Consider the following 21,339-nt stretch of genomic DNA (forward strand, 5'->3'; position numbering starts at 1 on the left):
GATCAATAATTCTCTCTCATCATTGATGTTTCTCTCTGTCTCTCTCCCTTCCTCTCTAAAATAAATTATATATAAAATTCATGATAAACTTAAACAGAAAAAAAGACAGTGTAATATAATTTTAATCTTTAAATGTTAGTCTTGCTGGTGAATTACATTCCCAAATTGATTTTATCTCCCTTTTTGGTATTTTCTTTTTTTTTTTTAAATATGTTTTATTGATTTTTTACAGAGAGGAAGGGAGAGAGAGATAGAGAGTTAGAAACATCGATGAGAGAGAAACATCGATCAGCTGCCTCCTGCACATCTCCTACTGGGGATGTGGCCGCAACCCAGGTACATGCCCCTGACCAGAATCGAACCTGGGACCTTTCAGTCCGCAGGCCGACGCTCTATCCACTGAGCCAAACCGGTTTCGGCTTGGTATTTTCTTTATAACATTGAAAATGTTTGTGTCCATGTAATATATAGACATAGTGTTAAAACATATAGAAAGAAGTAGTAGGTTTTTTTTAAATTTTATTTTTCAATTATAGTTGACACAATATTATATTAGTTTCAGATTTACAACAGTGATTAGACACTTAAATACCATATGAAGTGATCTCCATGAGAAGTCTAGAACCCTCTGCACCATACATAGTTATTACAATACTAGAGGCCCAGTGCATGGATTCATGCACATTGAAAGTAAATTAATTAGAAGGTGGCCGGCGGGGGTCCTTCGGCCTGACCTGTGGGGATCGGGCCGAAACCGACAGTCTGACATCCCCCAAGGGGTCCTGGAGTGCGAGAGGGCACTCTGCAAAGTTTCTGTCGCTTGGCAGCTCCTGTGTTGAGCGTCTGCCCCCTGGTGGTCAGTGCGTGTCATAGGGCCGGTTGGCTGGTTGCTTAGGCTTTTATATATATAGATTACTGACTATATTCTCCATGCTGTACTTCACATCCTGTGACTATTTTTGTAACTGGCAGTTTATATGGAAGTACTAGGTTTTTGTGAAAAATAGCGCATCCCGTGTCTACCCATTTTCTCTCTCTCTCTCTCTCTGATACCCATGTTACAAATCTACAGTGAAACTGTGCCAACTTAAATTAGAAAACATTTCTTGCTTACTGAGGCCTGGAGGTGAGCTGCCTGCTCTGAGTAGACAGAACAGAACACAGGGACAGTTGTTCTGGAAGATCGTGGCTGTTTGCATTCCTGGCCTTCCCCTGAACACAGCATGGAGCTTTCTGCGGTTGGGAGAGCTCTACTTCTTGAGAGACTCCTTGGTTTTCTTATGTTCACTTTCAGACTGCTGAGCTCTGACTGTTTTTCTCTCAGTCCTGTCCTATGTGCCATTCCTCCTGTTTGTCTACTAATGATAACCTCCTGTCTTCCAGACCTGTTTTTTTTTTCTTTCTTTTATATTTAAGAAGCAAGGGGGAAGGAGACATAAACACAGCACAGTTTGGCTATCTTGAACTCAAAGTCTCACACTGCACTTTTACTAGTATATTCTGTTTAACTCAGAGCATAGCCACGGCTTATCCGAAATTATATAGACATGGACAGTCCTTTTTTCCTAAGTCAATCATGTTAACTTAAACCTTTCTTCCCCATTACAGATATTAAAAAATATTACTTGGTATTCAGAACGGGTTTTAACAGAAATTTCACTGGGGAGTCTCCTAATACTGGTCGTAATAAGAACCATTCAGTACAACATGACAAGGACAAGAGTAAGTATTCCAAAGCTGCTCTATTATCTATAATGCATATGGTGCGATTAAGACTATAGTTGAAAGCACTCTCAATATTGAGAGTGCCAATGTTCTCATGAAGTACAGTAGAAAAATACAGATCAGCTTATAGTCACTGTATTACATGATCTTAAGGTACTATATATAGTATCTGTTCCTTAATATTTAATAGACTGCATGATTAGAGACATTTTACATGAGATCAAAAACAAGCAGTGGAGCACATTTAAATAAAAGATGCTGTACATCTTTGCTGGACTGATAAAACTGATTTGCCTTTTAAAAACAACAGCAAACTAAGAAGATATGAGTAGAATAAAAATGAATTCAGTTGGGAGGAAAATAGAAGAAAGAACACTTTTAAAGAGTAAAGGGAAAATTTCAAATGGATTGTATTTGCAGTACCTGGGGGCAAATTTCAGTCCCGGTCAATAGAGAAGCCATATACAGAATTCATAACTCAGAGACATGGTCAAGTTTACTGACCTGTTTTCAATTATTTCCTCTGTGGGGCTAACGTAGATACATGTTCAGAATCTTCTATCTGAAACGCTAGGAGCCAGATGTGTGTTAGAATGGAGAATGTTTTGATTTTAGAAAGATAATTATAGAGCAGATGCTTACTCTATGTAGCCATTAGGTTCTGGAGCAGCACACTGTAATTAAACATTAATATTTCTGCAGCAGAATACTTCAGTATTCACCAGGGCAGGGTAATGAGGACCACAAATAGCCTATGCTCTTTGCCAGATGTTGCTTCCAAATGCGTGGTGAAAACACTTTGAACTTTCAGTGCTTTATCGGTTTTTGGAATTAGGGAAAATGATTGTGGACCTGAGCTTTCAACAATCAATGAAAATCGAGTTTACATTTGCTTCTAATTAGCCTTGCTTACAACGCAGAGAAGACTTGATAAATGTTTTCAACTTGCTGTTTTCTGACAGGACAAGTACCTTCACACAAATTGTTTGGCAGCTTTAGCAAATATGTCAGCCCAGTTCCGTTCTCTCCATCAGTATGCTGCCCAGAGGATCATCAGGTAAATATGAGCTTTAAAAGAAATCCTGATTTTTGTTTTCTGGCTGTCCTATGGAAAAGGATAGGATGATGTTTCCTTTTTAAATGTTATCTGTAAGAGTATCAAATCATCACACTTAATTTTTATCACCTGTTTGGTTGAAAATACCTTGTTCTTCTCTGTTACTAAGCTAACTTTTCAATCAAAATTAATTGTATTTACTTTCAACCATTTTATAAATCTGGTTTTAAGCTTTGTATATTAGCTTTTTTAAATATTTATATATATTTATTGATTTCAGAGAGGAAGGGAAAGGGAGAGAGAGATAGAAACATCAATGATGAGAGAGAATCACTGATCGGCTGCCTCCTTCACACCCCTTACTAGGGAAGGAGCCTGCAACCCGGGCATGTGCACTTGACCGGAATTGAACCCGGGACCCTTCAGTCCACAGGCCGACGCTCTATCCACTGAGCCAAACCGGCTAAGGCTTTTTAAGAGACGCAGGCATATTTCTTAGTAATGCAAACTACATTTTAATTAACACATTCGTTGAGCTTTTTCTAGAGCATCACACTTCCCTTCTGAGGAGTTACCTGTGTGTGTGTTGTAGAATTCTTTTTATAGCATATTGGTATACCATATAGTTTTTATACCATATAGTTTCTTTTTATAGCATATTATTTTCCTATTGCTGCCACAAAGTAGTGACTTAAAACAACACAAATTTGTTATATCATTCTGTATTAGAAGTTCAACACGGTTTCACTGGGCTAAATCAAGATGTCAATAGGGCTGCAACCCTTTCTGGTTGCTCCACAGGAGAATGTTCCCTCGCCTTTTCCAGGTGCTAGAAGCTGCCCACATTCCTTGGCTCATGACCCCTTCCGCCATCTGCAAGGCCCCAACAGTAGGTTGTTGAGTCCTCCTCACACCCCCTCACATCTCCTCTTCCACTTTGAGGATTCTTGTTATTGCCTGGGCCCTACCCGGATAACCCAGGAAAATCTGCCGTCTCAAGGTCCTTAACTGAATCATCACTGCAAGCCCCTTTGCCATGTAAGGTACATACTCACAGGTGCAGGGGCTAGAATGTGGACGTTTGGCCTGTTCAGTATGAAAACGCCAGATGAGCTGGTTTAGAACTTAAATTCTTATAAAATATATGAAGCAAGATTAAATAAAAATTTTCTAGGTATAAGAGTTGGAAAAAATGCAAATAAAGCACTGTGCCCAGTTTTCTATGTGTGATGACTAAAGTGGAAAACCATTATTTTGGAGAAATAAAAGCCCTAATTTAGATTTGTGATTTGGGAATATTTTGATCACGTTTAGCATCAGTAAGGAGTAGAGCTTTGACTTTATTTTAATGGAGTTGTATTTAGTTATAAAATTACCTGCCCTCAGGTAGCTAGTACTTGAATAGTGGAGATATGACAAGCACCAACATATATTATATACAACAGACTGTCATAAACATTAGAATGAAAGAAAAGTTCCTGTGGTGAGAGGTTGTTCAGGGAGTAGTGAGATCACATCTCATTGAGAAATTAGGCAAAGTAGACAGAGAGAGATGGCCTGAGACAGGAAAGCATCAACCACAGCAAACCAAACCAAAACAAGAGGAGTCGGGGGGGAGAGCATGGTTCATATTTAGAAAATAACCTGCCCCATTCAGCCTCTACAGGGATTATAGGAGAGAAACCTCAAAGAACCAGCTGAGGCCTTCACTGTCAGATCACAGCTTAGGATAATGAAAGCAATAGAGAGGAAAGAAGGCAACAGAATAAAAAATGTGAATGAATGAACCGTAAATGATTTAAAAGAAATAATTTAATGTAAACTTCTAGAGTCGTCATTTGCAGCAGAGGTGATGTTAGCATGCCCTGTTTGGCACAGAGGGGCGTGCAGTTCTGTGCCGTGCCCTGTGCTACCAGCGCTGGCCCAGGGGCCGCAGCGGTGCAGAGTGAGGACCAGAGCGTCCGCATCACCCAGGACGGTGATTTCCTGTTAGAAAGGCAGTGTCCACCAGCTGCACACCCCGAATCAGATCTTCATTCTAACAGAATCCCCACATGATTTGTATAGTAAAGTTTGGAAAGCACTTTGAATTTGGGCTTGGAAATCAAGATTTATTTCTTAGAAAACACTTGTCTCGAATTGGAAATGGGGCCCAGCTTTTTTGCATCGTGAGGAAACTCATTCTGTACTAAATGTTTGTGCTTAGGGTACAGAACTGTAAAGTATGATACGGAACGGATGCATAACAAACACTGTTTAGATGCACAGATTTATCATAACAGTGCAACCCAGTTCACCAGATGCTCTAGTGACTCCTTCAAGTGAGAAGGCATCAGTTTCCATAGACGTTTTCTAAATCCTCTTTCAGGAAGCGACTGTACAGTTTTATATCTGCCAGTTGCAACACTTAGAAGAGCCAATATTTCATGTGATCTTTACCAAAATGCAAAACAGTAACATGCTTCATTGCTGAGAAAATAGGATGTGAATAAAGCCTTTAAAAACCTTTTAGCTGGATATAAATGTAAGGAATGATTTCATATGGTGTCTAAGCTACTGTTTTATATTTAATGACAACATGTCTTCTACAAATTTGGTATTCTAGAAAAATCACAAACATGATTTAGGTTTTGCTCATCTATGAAGATTCAGAATATGCTATAAGCATGGATATTTGATACCATTATTTGGGACGAGGCTTATTAATTCAAGTAAAAACATTTATAAAAAGTAGACTGTATGTAAGGGATTGCTGTGGGTTACAAGGATATCATTACTTGCTGCCCTTAAGACTTCTCCTCTTGTGTTGTCCCCCCACTGGCTCCTTCCTCTAGCTCCTCCCTCACATTTGGCTTAACAGATACTTTCTCTAATCTTTCATCCTAAATTGTTTTTTTTCTCTCTGCTCATTTTTCCTGGGAGTTCACATATATGCCTATAGCTTCATCGCTATGCACTTGAATAAAATAATCCTGATCTTTCTCTTTGTCTCCGGAGGCAGGCAGTAGAGTATAGTGGTTCAGAGCACAAGCTGAGTTTGGATGCCAGCTCCAAAACCTGCTAGCTGTGGAATCTTAGAGAAGTTCCTTGACTTCTCCAGGCAGCAGTTTCCCCACCTGTAAGGTTGGTGACAGCAGTTACTATATTATCTCAGTGGATATGGTGAGGATTAAGTGAGTTAATACTTATAAAGGGCCTGACACATAGCACGTACTGTAACTGTTGGCTAGCTGAACCCTAACTCTACTAACCTCATTGCCTGGATATCCAACACTTTACTCAGACTTTTATTCTGTTTAAAACTATACTTATTTTTTAAACATGTTCTTCCTTTTAAATTTCCTATCCTAAGTAATGACCCTCACTGCTGCCACCTAAATTGCCAAACCAGAAACCAAGTAATTTCCTACCATTTCTCCCTTCCCCTCAAACGCTATGTCCAGTTGTGCCCTGGAATCCTGTCTAACTCTACCATTATAATTTGCTTTAATACTCCCTTTTCTGTCTCCACTCTTGCTGTCTTGGTTCACGTGTTCATGATGGTCACCAAACAGTGTCATTTGTCTGCTGGTCCTTCTGCCTCCCTACTTGTCCCTCCACAGTCGACCTCCCTACTGCTGCATTCTTTTGAAAAGCATGTCTGATCTTACTGCTCCCTGTACTTAAAATCATTAAATGTCTTCCCGTTGCTGACAGGTTTAAATTCAACCTCCTGAGAGCAGAAGCTCTCCACTGTGGGTGATTTTGTCCCCAGGGGGCATTGGCAGTGTCTGGAGTACTTTTTTATGTATTGTTTCTGTTGTTATTGCTACAACAGGGGAGGAGGTTGCTACTGACATCTAGTGGGTAGAGGCCAGGGATGTTGCTAAACATCTTATGATACACAGGACAACAAATAGCTATCTAGCCCAAAATGTCACTAGTGCTGAGGCTGAGGAACCTTGCCTGAGAGTGACATGATCTAGGCCCTTCCCTTTGCTCTTCATCTTCAATTACTATTTCCACTCACTGCTCTGTCCTTCCTGAGTGGGTACAGTTCCCTGCTCTGCACAGCTGCACTCCTGCGTCTGGATAAATGTGGTCTGGAATTAGAAAAAAAGCTGAGCCAGTTCCTGGTATCACCTCTTCTTTCTGTAGGGTTTTCCCCACCAGTTTCCTCCTCTCTATTCTGTTTTATCTTGAACCTGCAATGGTCAAGCCCCCCACTCTGTCCCACCCCAACCCACCCCCAGCTCCTAGACCTTCTAACTTTAGACCCAGCTGCTGCTAGCACAGTCACTTCATACTTTCCTCTTCATATTAGAAAGAGAAAGAACCCAGGGGCCTGTTCATCTCTTTGTAACAAGCAGCCCTCAGTCTCTCATTCCGGCCCAGGGCTAGTTCCTGGGACAGGAGCAGGGGAGCAGGCCAGGAAAGGAGAAAGTCACATGTTAGAAAATATAGCTGTGGCGACCTGCTTCTATCAGAGGCTGGTGTAGGGGAGAGAGAACTTCAGAATCTTGACTTTGTGGCACACTGGCCTGGCCTGAAGGTTCAAGTCTTGTTGTTTAAGCAGTGTAGTAATTACTGGAGATAAAAGACTTGTCTTATATAATTCTTTGCATTACTTTACAGACAGAGTAGCTCTCAGACACCCAATAGACGTTTTTGTTTTGTTAATCCTCACCCTAGGATATTTTTTCCATTGATTTTTAGAGAGAGTGGAAGGGAAAAGGAGAGACACAGAGAGAGAAACACCGGATGTGAGAGAGACACATCTATTGGTTGCCTCCCGAGATTGAGCCTGCAACCAAGATAGGTGCCCTTGACTGGAATCGAACCCAAGACCCTTCAGTCTGAGGGCTGATGCACTAACCACTGAGAAAAACCATTTAGGGTCACAATAGACCTCTAATAAATGCGTAGTGACTTATTCTTAGAAGATGGGCTGGCATGTGGGATTTTAAGCTTAGTTCTGAGACCACATAAGCTGATTCAACTCTGGCCACGTTCTGCAGATACCTGATGCTTTTTGAAGCTAGTGAATTGGATGCCAATGTAAGATGTTATTGAAAGCTTCCTGGTTTTTCAAACCTCAAGAATAAAATAATATAAAACATAGATTTTAATGAAACTTTTTATAAGCATAGTATGGTTTTTTGTAAAATCCAATTATGTAATTTAAGAATTTAAAAATTATTCATTCCATGACTTATGCGTTCACCTGTTCTCGCATGAACAGCCACCAGTGGTGAAGACATGCTCTTAGATTTTAACCGGGTTCCGTGCTCTGCACCTGCCCTGTCTCGCCCCAGGCTGGCGGTTCCTGTGCGCTGCCCTGTTCTGCTCTGCACGGGAATGACACACGTTATTCACCTGCATTTTCCTGAGGACTACAAAACACAGGTGGTTTGTTTATCTCTGGGTGGTAGTACCTCTGTTTTGGACAAATATCGATCTTTTAGAATGGCCCATGGAATCAAAGAAAGACAATTTGTTTTGTTGTTGTTGTTTTTAAATATATTTTTTATTTCTTTCAGAGAGGAAAGGAGGGAGAGAGAGAAACCTCAATGATGAGAGAGAATCATTGATCAACTGCCTCCTGCACGCCCCGCCACTGGGGATCGAGCCTGCAACCCGGGCAGGTGCCCTGACTGGTAATTGAACCGTGACCTCCTGGTTCATGGGTCGATGCTCAACCACTGAGCAAGGGTTTTGCAGTGTCAATACTTCTTTTAAACTGGCTTTGCAATTAGGTACTTCTATTAGATGTATACGATTTACTTTTTACAAGATAGCATTAACTTGTTCTTGCTGGGTGCACAGGCAGAAGGAAGTTCCAGTTTCCCTTTGGTCGTGGCTGGTCCTTGTTTGATCTTGGCATAGCAGGAGCCAAGAAAGGAAGGAGGGATGTTTTGCCTTAAAAATCTGGCTTCCTTCACTTCCTACAGTCAGTGGTACTTTGAAGGTAGCTGCATTTTTCAGAAAAACCTGACATGGCTTGCTTTTTAGTTTAACTTTTTCTTAAGAAATCGTATTAAGGTCATTTAGATGACTCCCAGTTTAAAGTTGAAGTTTCCAATGGAAAATGTCTAACTATCGAGATAGACAGGAATTATTAAGCTGCCATTCCTTCTCAATAGCTTGAGACTTTACCCTACTCTCAGGCTTTCACATTAGACGGCCAGTTTTGTGGATCCTGGTAGAGACCCAAGATTTCTGGGTCAGAGACGAAGGACAGCTATTACTCACAGCAGCAGTAGGAGCCAGGGTGTCATCATTTTCTCTTGCGGTTTCTCGTGCCCACAGGGCAGTGTGATAAGGGCGAGTTGGCACCTGCATATGCAGTGGGTTGCATTACAGGAGAGAAACCCTGAGCTTAGAGAACCCCACTCACTTAGAATAACTTTGAGCAAATCTGCCCAACCTTTGTTTTGCATTGAAACATCTTAACTGTATTTGAGAGCAAACTGCCCTCTGCTCTAGAGGGAGACACTGTCTCTGCTTTCTACGTCCGTTTACCAGCGTCATGAACAGAGAGTTTAGAACATAACGCTGTGAGTGCCTCTGCTCCCAGGACATGCAGAAACATGAAAGACCCGTGGGGATTGTCTCTGCCTAGTGTGTTTCTGTTGCCAGTTAGAAAACCTGTCCCTCTGTCATTTGGGTAGCAAGGTGATACTGCTCTCGGCCTTCTGGCCCACTTGCTAATGCATCGGATTTAGGTATCGTAGGAGGCTTCACGGGTCTGTCCACATGGCATAACGAATCTCCTGCTCAGGTGTCAGTGTCATTGATGCAGCCCGTAAAGTGTGTTTCTGAGTGGCTTTGACGTAACCAGAATATTTTCGTTTTAAACACAAATCATTAAATGATAGGTTTGGAAGGACCTTTAAGGAACATCAAAGGCAAGTGTGCACATTGTACATGTGGAAATACTGAAACCTAGACTTGTCATGGGACCAGTCAAGTGCGCACTGTCTCCCAGCTCCTGTGTGCAGTTCTTCCCAGAACAAAAGAGAGAAGAGGCGTGGGCTCCCCACCCCGCCAATTTTACAGAATTGTGATACCTGATATGTTATCAAATGCTAAGGCCAGAGAAGAGAATGAAGTGACTTGAGTAAAGGCGTTACCTTCCTGATGCATTGTGCTTGCTCCATGTCTCTGTACAAGGCACCTTTCCCAAGACAAACAAAGGTGTGGTCACAGGAGAACTGGGAGTAAACAGAAAGGTAAAGAGATTTGAAATGATTCACATGTCCAATGTAAATATACACGGAATCAGATGTACCAGGGACAGGGACAAACAAGGGAAGAGAGAACACTCCCTGAGGAGAGAGAAAAGGGTAGTGGGGAAAGGTAGGTAAATAAATACTCCATATCAAAAATGTTAATGAGTGTTCCGAGCATGTAGCGTGTTTATTCATTTAACATGCCTCAGTTCCTTCTTTTATAAAATAGGAGTATCCTCTTAAATCTTCTCCTTATGGCAGACCTGACATTGATAAATAGTGAAAAAGATAAACAGATGCCAGCCACTTTAAACTCAAATTCTCAGTCACAAGCGAGTGGAGTGTCCACTGAGTAGAGTTTTCAGTCTTCTTGGATCACACCAATGCAAGGTTCTCTATGTGCGCTCCTCAGACCACAGAGGTTCCATGGGGTTTAAGCTACTTTTATAATAAGACATATGTCCTTTTCATGTGCTGACATTTGCAACAGTGTTGTAAAAGCAAAGTTGGGGTAAAACTGCTGGTACCTTAGCATAAATCAAGGCCATGGCGCCGAACTGTATTTTCTGCAACCATACACTTGCAGTGAAAAAAGCCACTTTGATTTAAGAATGTTCTTTTTTTTTTTTTTAAATATATTTTCATTGATTTTCCACAGAGAGGAAGGGAGAGGGATAGAGAGCTAGAAACATCAATGAGAGAGAGACATTGATCAGCTGCCTCCTGCACACCCCCGACTGGGGATGTGCCCGCAACCAAGGTACATGCCCTTGACCGGAATCGAACCTGGGACCCTTCAGTCTGCAGGCCAACGCTCTATCCACTGAGCCAAACCAGTTAGGGCTGATTTAAGAATGTTCTTGATGAAAAAAAAAAAAAAAGATGTTCTTGATGAAATAGTGAAAATGATTAGTTATAATAAATCTTAACCTTTAATATTTTGTGTGATAAAACTGGAAGTTCATAGAAAGCACCTCCACTACATCTTAAACTACAGTGATTGTCTTGAGAAAAAGCACATGTGCAGTTGAGTTGTGGGCTGGACTAGCCCCTTTTTTGGAATACCATTTTTATGTAAAGAAAGAGTGACATGACAGTCTGTGGTTATCTAGACTTGGCAGACATTTTCTTGAAAATAACGTGAACGTGTCACTTCAAAGAAAACAACAACTTGTGTTAGTTGCCAATGGTAAAATTGGAACTTATAAGCAAAAATTAGAATTTTAAAAAATGTGTATTGGCACCATGAGTTTGATGTCTTCCCAATAATTGAAGACTTTGCAATGAGATTGATAAAGACATTAATAAGTGTGGGATATTTTGGATAGTGTATGGTGACCAATGCAAGTATGTCAACATTTGGAAGATCTTTATAATTCTTAATTCAGCAAACCAATATTTTTCAAATGACCAAAGCATGAAGTTACAAAATTAGGCATGGGTGAAAAGATTCATACAAAGTACAAAATAGACCAAAGGATCTTAATGCAACAGACTGAAAGAGGGTTTCCAATTCCACATTTTAACTAATCTAAGAAACTAGCACTTGAGTTTTTTTGTACTATCAAAGAAGATCTACAATTTTCTGTAAAGGGCATTAAAACACTTCCTTTTCTAAGTACATATATTATTGGGGCTACATTTTCCTCATGTGCTTCAACTAAAACAAGATTGACTTCAGCAGGACTGAGAATCTGTTTTCTGTTAAGCCAGACAGTATAAAGATTGCAGAAACAGAAAATAATGCTACTTGTCTGACATTTTTAGTTTTGTTTTGGAAAAGAGTTATTTTTCATTAAGTATTATTTATGTTAACATGTGATGTTCATTAGTATGTTTAAATGAATTAAGTATTTTAGATTTTCTCAGTTTTATTTCTACTATAGATAATGTTTATAGTTTTAATCCATATATTAAAAAGTTCTTTGGGCTCCTCAATTTTTTTTAAGAGTCTAACTGGTCCCTGAGATTAGAATCACTGCTGTAATGCCTGGTTAAGGGATGGGGCATATACTTTTAAATAGCTACTATTTCTGAATTAATTATACCCTTACTTCCTTCCATCAATATAATCAATAGTCAGGTATGTTTGTATTATTCATGCTTCCATTTAATAAATATTTATTGAGAACATAATTATCAGGGGTTGGAAGGGAAAGGGGATATACAAAATATATAAATAATGTTTACTCCCTGTAAGAGCACATGGTCTTTATCTTTTAAAGTCATAAGCTGGGCATGTTACTAAATTGTCTTAGAAGTTTATTGCTCATCTTGCCTGGGTGTGGCTATAAAACAAATTTGTTTTGGTTGTCTATTGCTGTGTGACAGGCCACCCCAAAACTTAGTGGCTTAAAGCAGCGATTTATAATGATCTCTCACGGTGCTGTGGATAGATTGCTTACCTTAGTGGTAGTCACTGGAGGTCTCTCACATGCTTGCAGTCGGACAGCAGCGGGGTCGATGTCCTGTGTGACCAGCCTTATGACAGTTGATACCAGCTGTCAGCTGAGTTCCCAGGAGGGATGCTCCCAAGAAGGACATCCAAGAGTGACAGAAACTGTTTCTTATGACCTAGCTCAGCCATCCCAGGCCATTGCTTTCAACACATTTTATTGGTCAAAATCAGGTCACAGGACCAGCCCACATTCAAGAGAAAGGGACCACAAAAGGAAATGTTGGTACACGGGAGGCTTGATTCGTTTGTGGCCATCTTTGGGTACTAGCTGCCACAAGACTGTCAAAGACTACTGAATTGTGTCATAAGTTATTACCCTGTATAGCAGGAAGATGAACAATACTTTCATTCTAAAATTCTAGGCTTAAGATAAACATCTAGATTTCTATTCAAAATAGAAAATCCAGCTGAATCTATTCAAATGCTGTCTTTCTTGTGTTTAATTTACATGTGACATAAAAGTTCTCTTTCATGACTTCTGTCTGTATTCAGTTTCTTTTGTTCAGAAGGAAATGCCCACTTCCCAGTAACGGTGTCTTTACCTGTAACAAGTGGACAGAGTTCTGCCCTGTGAATGCCTGTGTTGCTGCACTTGCTGGTCACTGAGTGGTTGATACTGGCCAGGACTTGTCTTTGGGCTGAGAAAATGTATGGCTGTGTTACTCTGTGGCAGCGTGACTGGCCCAGAGTCCACCCTGACAACGGCATCCCCAGTTCCATACAAGAGAGGTTAGGGGCAGCATTCCATTTGGAAGGCGGAGCTTGGAGATCGTTTGCTGTCTTCGCTCTGACTAATGTATATGCCGTGGCTTAGAGATCTGGAGGAAATTTGATGGGGGCGTGGGGTGGAGCTTTAGCTAAAGCTCCCCTTGGGGGTGCTGTTGCACTATAAACTTCCAAAGAAAACATCTTTCAGGTGCCCCCTTTTTTTTGTTTTTAAGCAAACATTGTATTGTATACCTAAGGTGCACCAGGCCCTGTGCTAGGCTTAGGGGAACTGATAAGACTCTGTTTTGTCCCCATAGTTTAATCCTGATTATCCACTTTCCTGGCATTTATTCAAAAGAAGAAAAAATAATACTTAATTGAATTCAAGCCAGGCCCATAGCTGCCTGTAGACACCCCGAAGGTAGTAACCAATATGCCTAAAAATGTGTTCACAAAGTTCAGAATTTCTAAAGTGACATAAAAGGGTATCAAGTAGCCCTTCAATGTATTTTAAAATGCTCAATTTCACTCTAATATGAAAAATACAATGTAAAACTACACTGAGATACCATTTTCCCTCCTATCAGATTAGAAAAATCCGTCTGTGTAGTTACATATGGTTATGTGGAAATAGAGACACTCAAACTTTGCCTGTGGGAGTGTAGATTGGTACAAGTCCTATAAAGAACAATGTGGCAATATCTATCCAAATTTTAAATCCATGACCCAACAGTCATACCTGCATTTGTGCAAAAAATGTGCAGATTTATTTTGGCAGTGTTTGTTAATAATAGCAAATAGTCATTAGAAACAACTCGAGTATCTATCGATAGACTTAAATAAACATGATATACATACAATGGACAGGGTGCAGCTATAAAAAAGAGCAAGGGTATAGAAGGCTCTTCAAGATATTTATGTGAAAAAAGCAAGGCACAGAACAGTATGTTTAATATCTGAGTAGTGTAAGTAAGGGGATAAATATATATTTGCATTTGTCCTTATTTACATATAAAACTATGGAAAGAAACAAAAAAAGTGATACAAATGGTTATGGGGTGAAAGGAAAGCAAGAATTTCCACTGTACTGCATATGTTTCTCTTTGAAGATCATGTGAGCACCAAAGGGTCAGGGATCTTTGTATCATTCACAAATGTATCCCAAGTACCTGTAGCAATGCCTGGTACAAAAAATATTTGTAGACCTAGTCGATTTGCTCAGTTGATAGAGTGTTGGCCTACGGACTGAAAAGTCACAGGTTCGATTCCAGTCAAGGGCATATGCCTGGGTTGCAGCCTTGATCCCAGTAGGGGGTGTGCAGGAGGCAGCCAATCAAGGATTCTCTCTCATCATTGATGTTTCTATCTCCCTCTCCCTTCCTCTCTGAAATCAATAAAAATATTTAAAAAAATTTTAGAATAAATGATTATGCAGAAATGATTTCATTAAAAACCAAAGCAACACAGATTCATTACAGAAAATATATACAAGCTTGAAGACAACCATAGTGCCCACTTCAAGTAATTTTTTGAGTAATACCTTAGTATATATACTTCCAGGTGACTTTCTATTCAGATACATGTGTATATGTTTCAATAAGGATAGTCTATAGCATATATAGAGTTTTATAAGCCTTTTCATGTATATATGTATGTGTGTGTGTGTGTATGCATATGTATCGCCTATATTGAGAGCTATTTATATAACATGATGGCTTCAGAAAGTCATTGAACTCATTTAATAAAATTGATAAAGCCATGTATTTAGACAGATAAGTTGTTTGCACATATGCATATACTAGAGGCCTGGTGCATGAAAATTCATGCACTGGAGGGGGCGTCCCTCAGCCCGGCCTGCCCCCTCTCACAGTCCGGGAGCCCTCAGGGGTGGGAGGCAACCCGGCGATCAGGGGAAGGAGATGCCCTATCACACCTCTGCTGCTGCCACTGCCGGCAGCGCAAGCCTCAGTCAGCCCTGGTTACCTGAGCCTCGGGTGGCCCTGGGTGGCTGGGCAGCCGCCATCTGAGGCTTGCCTGTGCCTCGGGCTGGCCCTGGGCGGCTGGGGGGCTGAGGGAACTAGGGGTCTTCGGAGACAGGCACGCAGAGCAGCCGCACGCCTGCTGCCCCGGCGGGGCTGAGGGGTCTGGGTGCCACCATCTTGTGGCTATGGCACGGCGATAGCTATGATGCAGGAGCTGCCCCCTAGTGATCAGTGCATTCCCACCAGGGGAGTGCCGCTCAGCCAGAAGCCGGGCTCATGGCTGGCAAGTGCAGCAGCGGTGGCGGGAGCCTCTCTCGCCTCCGTGGCAGTGCAGGACCCTTTGGGGGATGTCCAACTGCCAGCAGAGAGTGGGCCTAAGACGGCAGGCGGGCATCCCCAAGGGGTCCCAGACTGCGAGAGAGCGCAGGCTGGGCTAAGGGACCCACCCCCACCCCGCCCTCCAGTGCACAAATGTCGTGCACCAGGCCTCTAGTGTTTTAATACAAAAGGGGGATTTTGTGGTAATTGCAAGATTTGAGCATTTTTCCAAGCCATAAGTAATTTTTTTCTTTCACAGTGATACAGTACATACTTGAAATTGTGCTTTTCTTACCAAACCATTTGCACCTAATTTGCTCATGTATATTGACCTCATTGTATTCCATAAGCGATTACTAACCCTGACTGGTCTAGACACTGGTAGTAATATAATCTTATTCCCCTTTTCTTAGACTTTCATATAATTGGTCATATATTAAGTGTTATGAAGTTTGAGACAACACATGATTTCTCTGTTGCAACTGAAAAAGTGAACATAAACCTTATTAACCTGAAACTAATAAGAAATAATGTTGAATATAAACTATAATTGAAAAATAAAATAAAATAAATGAAAGAAAGGAAAATAAACCTTATTAAAGGCTGTCTAATATCATTACACATGTACAAAAAGTATTCACAGCTTAATATTTTACTTTAACCTCTGTTATTCTTTAGGTGTTGATAATAAAAATGATTTCATCAAGTTATCAGCAAAATTTAGGTTCAACTGGGAGTCACTGAGAACCCTAGTAGTTTAGAGAAGAAAGAACTTATTTTTCTCCAAGTAAAAGTCCACTGCAGGCCTTCAAGGGCTGAGAAGGAGGCTCTGCTCCAGGAAGTCTGCATTAGTTTCCTTCAGCTGCTGTAACAAGTTTCCGTAGACGTAACTGCCTAAAACAACACAATATATCACCTCACAGTTCTGTAGTCAGAAATCTGGCGAGGTTCATGTGGTTTCCCTGCTCCAGGCTTCACAAGTCCAAAATGCAAGTTGTCCACCTGCTGGGCTCTAACCAGGACACTGTGGGAAGAATCTGCTTCCAGGCTCCTGTTGTTGGCTTATCTAGTTCCATGTGATGGTAGAACTTAGGTCCCTGTTGCCGGGCACACAGCTGGGGGCTGCTCTGAGCTCCTAGAAGCCTCTCTCTCATCCTCACACATGGGCTCCTACATCTCAAAGCCCAGTGGCACATCAGATGCTTGGAATCTCTGATTCTTTTGCCACTTATCACTGACTCTAGCCAGAGGAAGTTCTCTGCTCTTAAGGGCTCATGTGATTAGATTGTGTAAATCTGGGTAGTTTAGGATAATCTCCCTATTTTAAGATCTTTAGTCTTAACTACATCTTCAAATTTCCTTTTGACTTGTAACGCATTCACAGGTTGCAGGGATTAGGGCATGGGCATTTTTGGATAAACTCCTTTCACTGTACCTCCACGATCTTCCTTGTTAAGTTCGCCATCAGCATCTGAGTTCAAGCCACAGGAGATAAGAATAAAAGGCAAGGCACCCAGTGACTCTTAAGGAAGGTTTCCAGAGGCTGCCAAGGGATACTTAAATCTAGTAAGTGAGAACTTAGTCCCGGGGCCACATTTAGCAGCGTTGGGAGCTGAGAAATGTCGTTTTTATTCCCTGCAGTCATGTGTCCTGCTGAAAAATCTGTTAGTATCGAAATAGATCACTGGGGACAACCAACAGCCCCTGCCCCACCAAGTGCATTTTTTTCTAATCATTGAAAAACAAGAGACCAAAGTGGATTACAGTAGTACAGCTGCTGTAATGTAGAGTGGACCAGCAATGGTTTCCCGGGCAAATTAAAGGCGCTTAGGGGCAGATTGAAGAGAAATCCTTAAATAAGCAGTGTAACTGGACACCAGCGCACACAGTGTCTATATCTAGAGAGCTTCTAGCCTTGACTTGTGCGATTCTTGTGTACCTGGCACAGTCCTTCTACAGACTAGATTCTAGTTAGTATTTTTGGAATGAATTAAAATGTTATTAATGTGGTATTTGGAGTGAGATCAGCTATTTTATAAAGCTATTTAAAAATCAACTTTTCTGTGAAAAGTGTATTCTTGGATATTGTATTGAATCTGAACTAGAAACTAGATTTTGTATTATATAGGTATTTAATTCCTACAACATCTAAATATTTTATCTACTGAAAGAAATGTGAAAATGCAGTTTAGAAATAAGAAATTCATCTTCAGCCCAGTAGACCTCCTATGTGGTCTACTGTAATATAAGACAGAAAGGGATACACTGTACCAAGTACTATAGGAAGGTGGAAGGGGGCGTAATTCTAACTTAGGATAAAATGGAGGCCTATATGAAGTTCATGGCATTTAATCGAGATCTTCAAGGATGAATAACATTTCAACAGATACAGGTAGGGGAATAGGAGAATCACAGGTGTAACTGAAAAACATGAATGGGCTGGCAAGGAAGAAGAATTTAGAAAAGAATGTAGACCTGCCTGTTATAGAAGCTTTACTCTTTTGTATCAATGAGTGTTTGCTTCTGAAGTTTTCTGGTCTGCAGCCTCGTTCCTTTCCTGTTAGCGGAAGTAAAATCAGGTACAGACACTGTCAGTTTTAGGTGTGTTGATATGGCCTCTTCAAGACTCTGACCTAGGTTCTTCTGGTAACTTTCCATTCTGAACATGCTAGTACAGTGTGAGACATTTTAATGGCTGTTGACGTCATTAGAGTTGGGTCTACACTGCCACTAACTCAAAGGACAGATACAAATAGATTCACCCCACCCTCCTGTTCTGCAAAATGGCATGCTGATGCTAATGAATAAAAGGGGTGTGGTGGCTATTTCCTGTATTTCAGTGTTTCATGAAGAACAGTGTAACTACGACCTACATTCCCCTTAACCTGGGGAAGGGCTAACATAACTGAAGCCATTCAACAGTGGCTGCAGGCCTTTGGAGGCGCCATAGAAGAGGTCGGTGAAGCATTCAATCAGGTCTCTCCCAAGTCCAAGATTCTCCGACTCTGATTTTTGTTGGGTTCTCCTGCAGGTCTCTTGTTCAACTTGGTGATGGCGACAGGAGCAGCAGGGCTCTCAGGCCATCGCACTCCTCCCAGAGCAGCTCTGCTCCGCTGTTACCTGTTTTACATGTTGCACTTTCACATCAGATTTCATTTGAAGAAAGGATTCCACTGCTTTAAATACATGCATACATATATGCCTTCATGAATAACTAAAGTGAAAATTAGAAAACACTTTTGTAATGATGACATAGTGAGGTTGATCTTCATGTTTCTTGAGCTTTTCAAAAGGCAGGCAGTGTATTCTAAGATTTTATATCTAAAAGATGGGCATCATACATTAGAATCATAGCATTATTTCAGTATCATTAGTGAAGTCAGTTTTTAAAAATAAATTAAGAGGTTCATTTAGTTATTTCAACTGTGCATTCTCTTATACAGTAGTGTCCCTTATCTGCAGTCAACCGTGGTCTGAAAATATAAAATGGAAAATTTCAGGAATAAACAATTCATGTTTTAAATGGCATGCCATTCTCGGTAGCGTGATGAAGTCTCACACTATCCTGCTCCGTCCCACCTGGGACATGAATCATCCCTCTGTCCAGCATAGCCACACTGTATATGCTACCTGCCCATTAGTCACTAGTAGCTGCATCATGTACAAAACTGTGCTTACGTTCACCTCACTTCATCTTATCATGTACAATGAGGTATTTTGAGAGAGAGACCACATTCATATAACTTTTATTATAGCTACTTTATTATTGTTAATAATAAAATTTATGCATAAAACTTACTGTGGCTAATTTATAAATTAAACTTTACCATAGGTATGTACATATAGATAAAAAATAGTGTACATAGGGTTCAATACTATCCGCAATTTCAGGTATCTACTGGGGATCTTGGAACAGAAGATGGGGAACTACTATATTTGTAATGTATAAACATTGTCTTTTGCCTTATGTGTATTTCTACTTGTAGGTATTGAGTTTCTCAACTTGGTTCTGTTATTTCTCTATTGTTCTCTGCCTTCTACAGAATTTTATCTAACAGAACGTAGATTCTTATGGCGACAATCTGTTTTATTAATTATAAGGAGTATGTCTCGGGCTACCAAACCAAGTATAATGAGTGTTTTGAATTAAATATTTAGTGTTTCATTGACTGTTTCCTCCAACTTCCATTAAGACCTCTAGAAATAATGCTGCACTAATAAGCCTTTTGTTTGTTTTGGGCCAATACACATATTGATGTGGAATGAGCTATTGCTGTAGTGCTTAGGGTGTGGTAAGCTTTTCTTGATAACTTATCTTCACTTTAGTATAGTTTATTTTGGGTGAGAAGTCACGTTTCTGTCATTGCAGGAAACACTTCATTTTGTTCCCTTATATCTGGTGGTAGTACTGCTTTAAGGGTAGTAAGAAATTTTTGATGATGGCATGGAATAAGAAAGTGTAAAAGTGTGCAAAGATTATAAAGGGCTTGATATTAGAGGTTTTTACTAAGACAAATGGTCTGTGTTTGAACAGAATGTATAGAATTAAGTTTAGACTTTTAACCTCATTTTCTTCTTCCCTTGAATACAGTTGGTTTATTTGAGTAGCACAGGCTAATGTTTCACCATAGGTGAGTAGCATTTTTAATTTTTTAGGACAGTTAAGAATTTTGCTTTATTATATACAGAACATTTCCCTCTTCAGTGTAGAGTTCTTTGGATTGATAAACACATGTAGTTGTGTATTACCATCATAGCCACAATAAAGAAAGTTTCATCTCCCTGAAGAGTCCCCTGCAACTCTGTAGTCACACCCTTCCAGCCTCTGAGCCCCAGTCTAATCCTGTAGTTCTTTTCTTTTCCAGATTGTCACATAGATGAAATCATATAATACGTAGTCTTTTGAGTCTAGAAATTTATTCATATTGTTGTGTGTATTGTTCCTTTTTTATTACAGAGTAGTAGTCCATTGTGTAGATACCACAGTTTATCCATTTACCAGTTGAAGGACATTCAAATTGTTTTCATTTAGGGGCAGTTATGCATAAAATGGCTATAATCATTTGTATAGAAAATCTTATGGAACAAACTTTTCACTTCTCTTGGGTAATTGTCTACAAGTAGTGATTTGGAGTCATATGGTAACCTCTTCTCGAGGGACTCTTAGCATTTTGCATCCCCAGAGTTCCTGTTACTCTGCATCCTCACCAACAGTATTGTCTTTTTGTAAAAGCCATTCTAATAGATATGTAGTGGTATCTCATTGAGCTTTTAATTTGTATTTTCCTAATTACTAGTAATGGTGAGGATCTTTTCATCTGCTCTTTTGCCATCCATGTAAGTTCTTTGGTGAAATATGTATTCATACCTTTTGTCCTTCTATTGGGTTGTTTGGGTTTTTTATTTTTGACTTTGAGAGTTCTTTATATATTTTGGACACAAGTCCTTTTGCAGGTATGTGTTTTGCAAAAGCCAGTCGGGAACTTGTCTTTGTAACATTATCTTTCAAAGAGCAGAAATCTTTTATTTGGGGGCAGATCAATTTATCAATTTTTTTCTTTTATGAATTATGCTTTTGATACCTACTTAGGAACTCTTTGCCTAACCCAAAGCCACAAAAATCTTCTTCTATGTTTTCTTCTAGAAGTTTTATAGTTTCAGATTTTACCTTTAGGCCTGTAATTCATTTTGAGTTCCTTTTTGTGTGGTACAAAGTATGAATCAATGTTCATTTTTTGCACATGGATATGTAATTATTTCAGCAACATTTGTCAAAAAGATTATCCTTTCTCCATTGAATTTGGCTGTTGTAGCCACACTGGTGGTTGACTCTTTAAAAAAGAAATTAATCAAAAGAGCAATGATAAAATGAGAAAACAT

At 40.1% G+C, this 21,339-nt stretch overlaps 1 protein-coding gene across 7 annotated transcripts in view; it reads left to right on the forward strand.

The window, feature by feature from the left end:
• DYM (dymeclin) overlaps positions 1–21,339 on the forward strand; it is a 248,720-nt gene that overhangs the window by 127,015 nt on the left and 100,366 nt on the right. For 5 of the 7 annotated variants that reach the window (XM_023750840.1, XM_023750842.1, XM_023750841.1 and 2 more), the window contains 2 exons: positions 1,609–1,722; positions 2,688–2,782. In XM_023750840.1, coding sequence (XP_023606608.1) covers positions 1,609–1,722; positions 2,688–2,782 — 209 coding nt within the window. Of the gene's footprint in view, positions 1–1,608; positions 1,723–2,687; positions 2,783–4,611; positions 4,873–18,490; positions 18,657–21,339 lie in introns of those variants that run through there. The other 2 variants (XM_014452527.2, XM_014452526.2) reach the window with 2 other exon arrangements.

This window comes from Myotis lucifugus, unplaced genomic scaffold, assembly GCF_000147115.1.
Source record: "Myotis lucifugus unplaced genomic scaffold, Myoluc2.0 scaffold_16, whole genome shotgun sequence".
Classification (NCBI taxonomy): Eukaryota; Metazoa; Chordata; class Mammalia; order Chiroptera; family Vespertilionidae; genus Myotis; species Myotis lucifugus.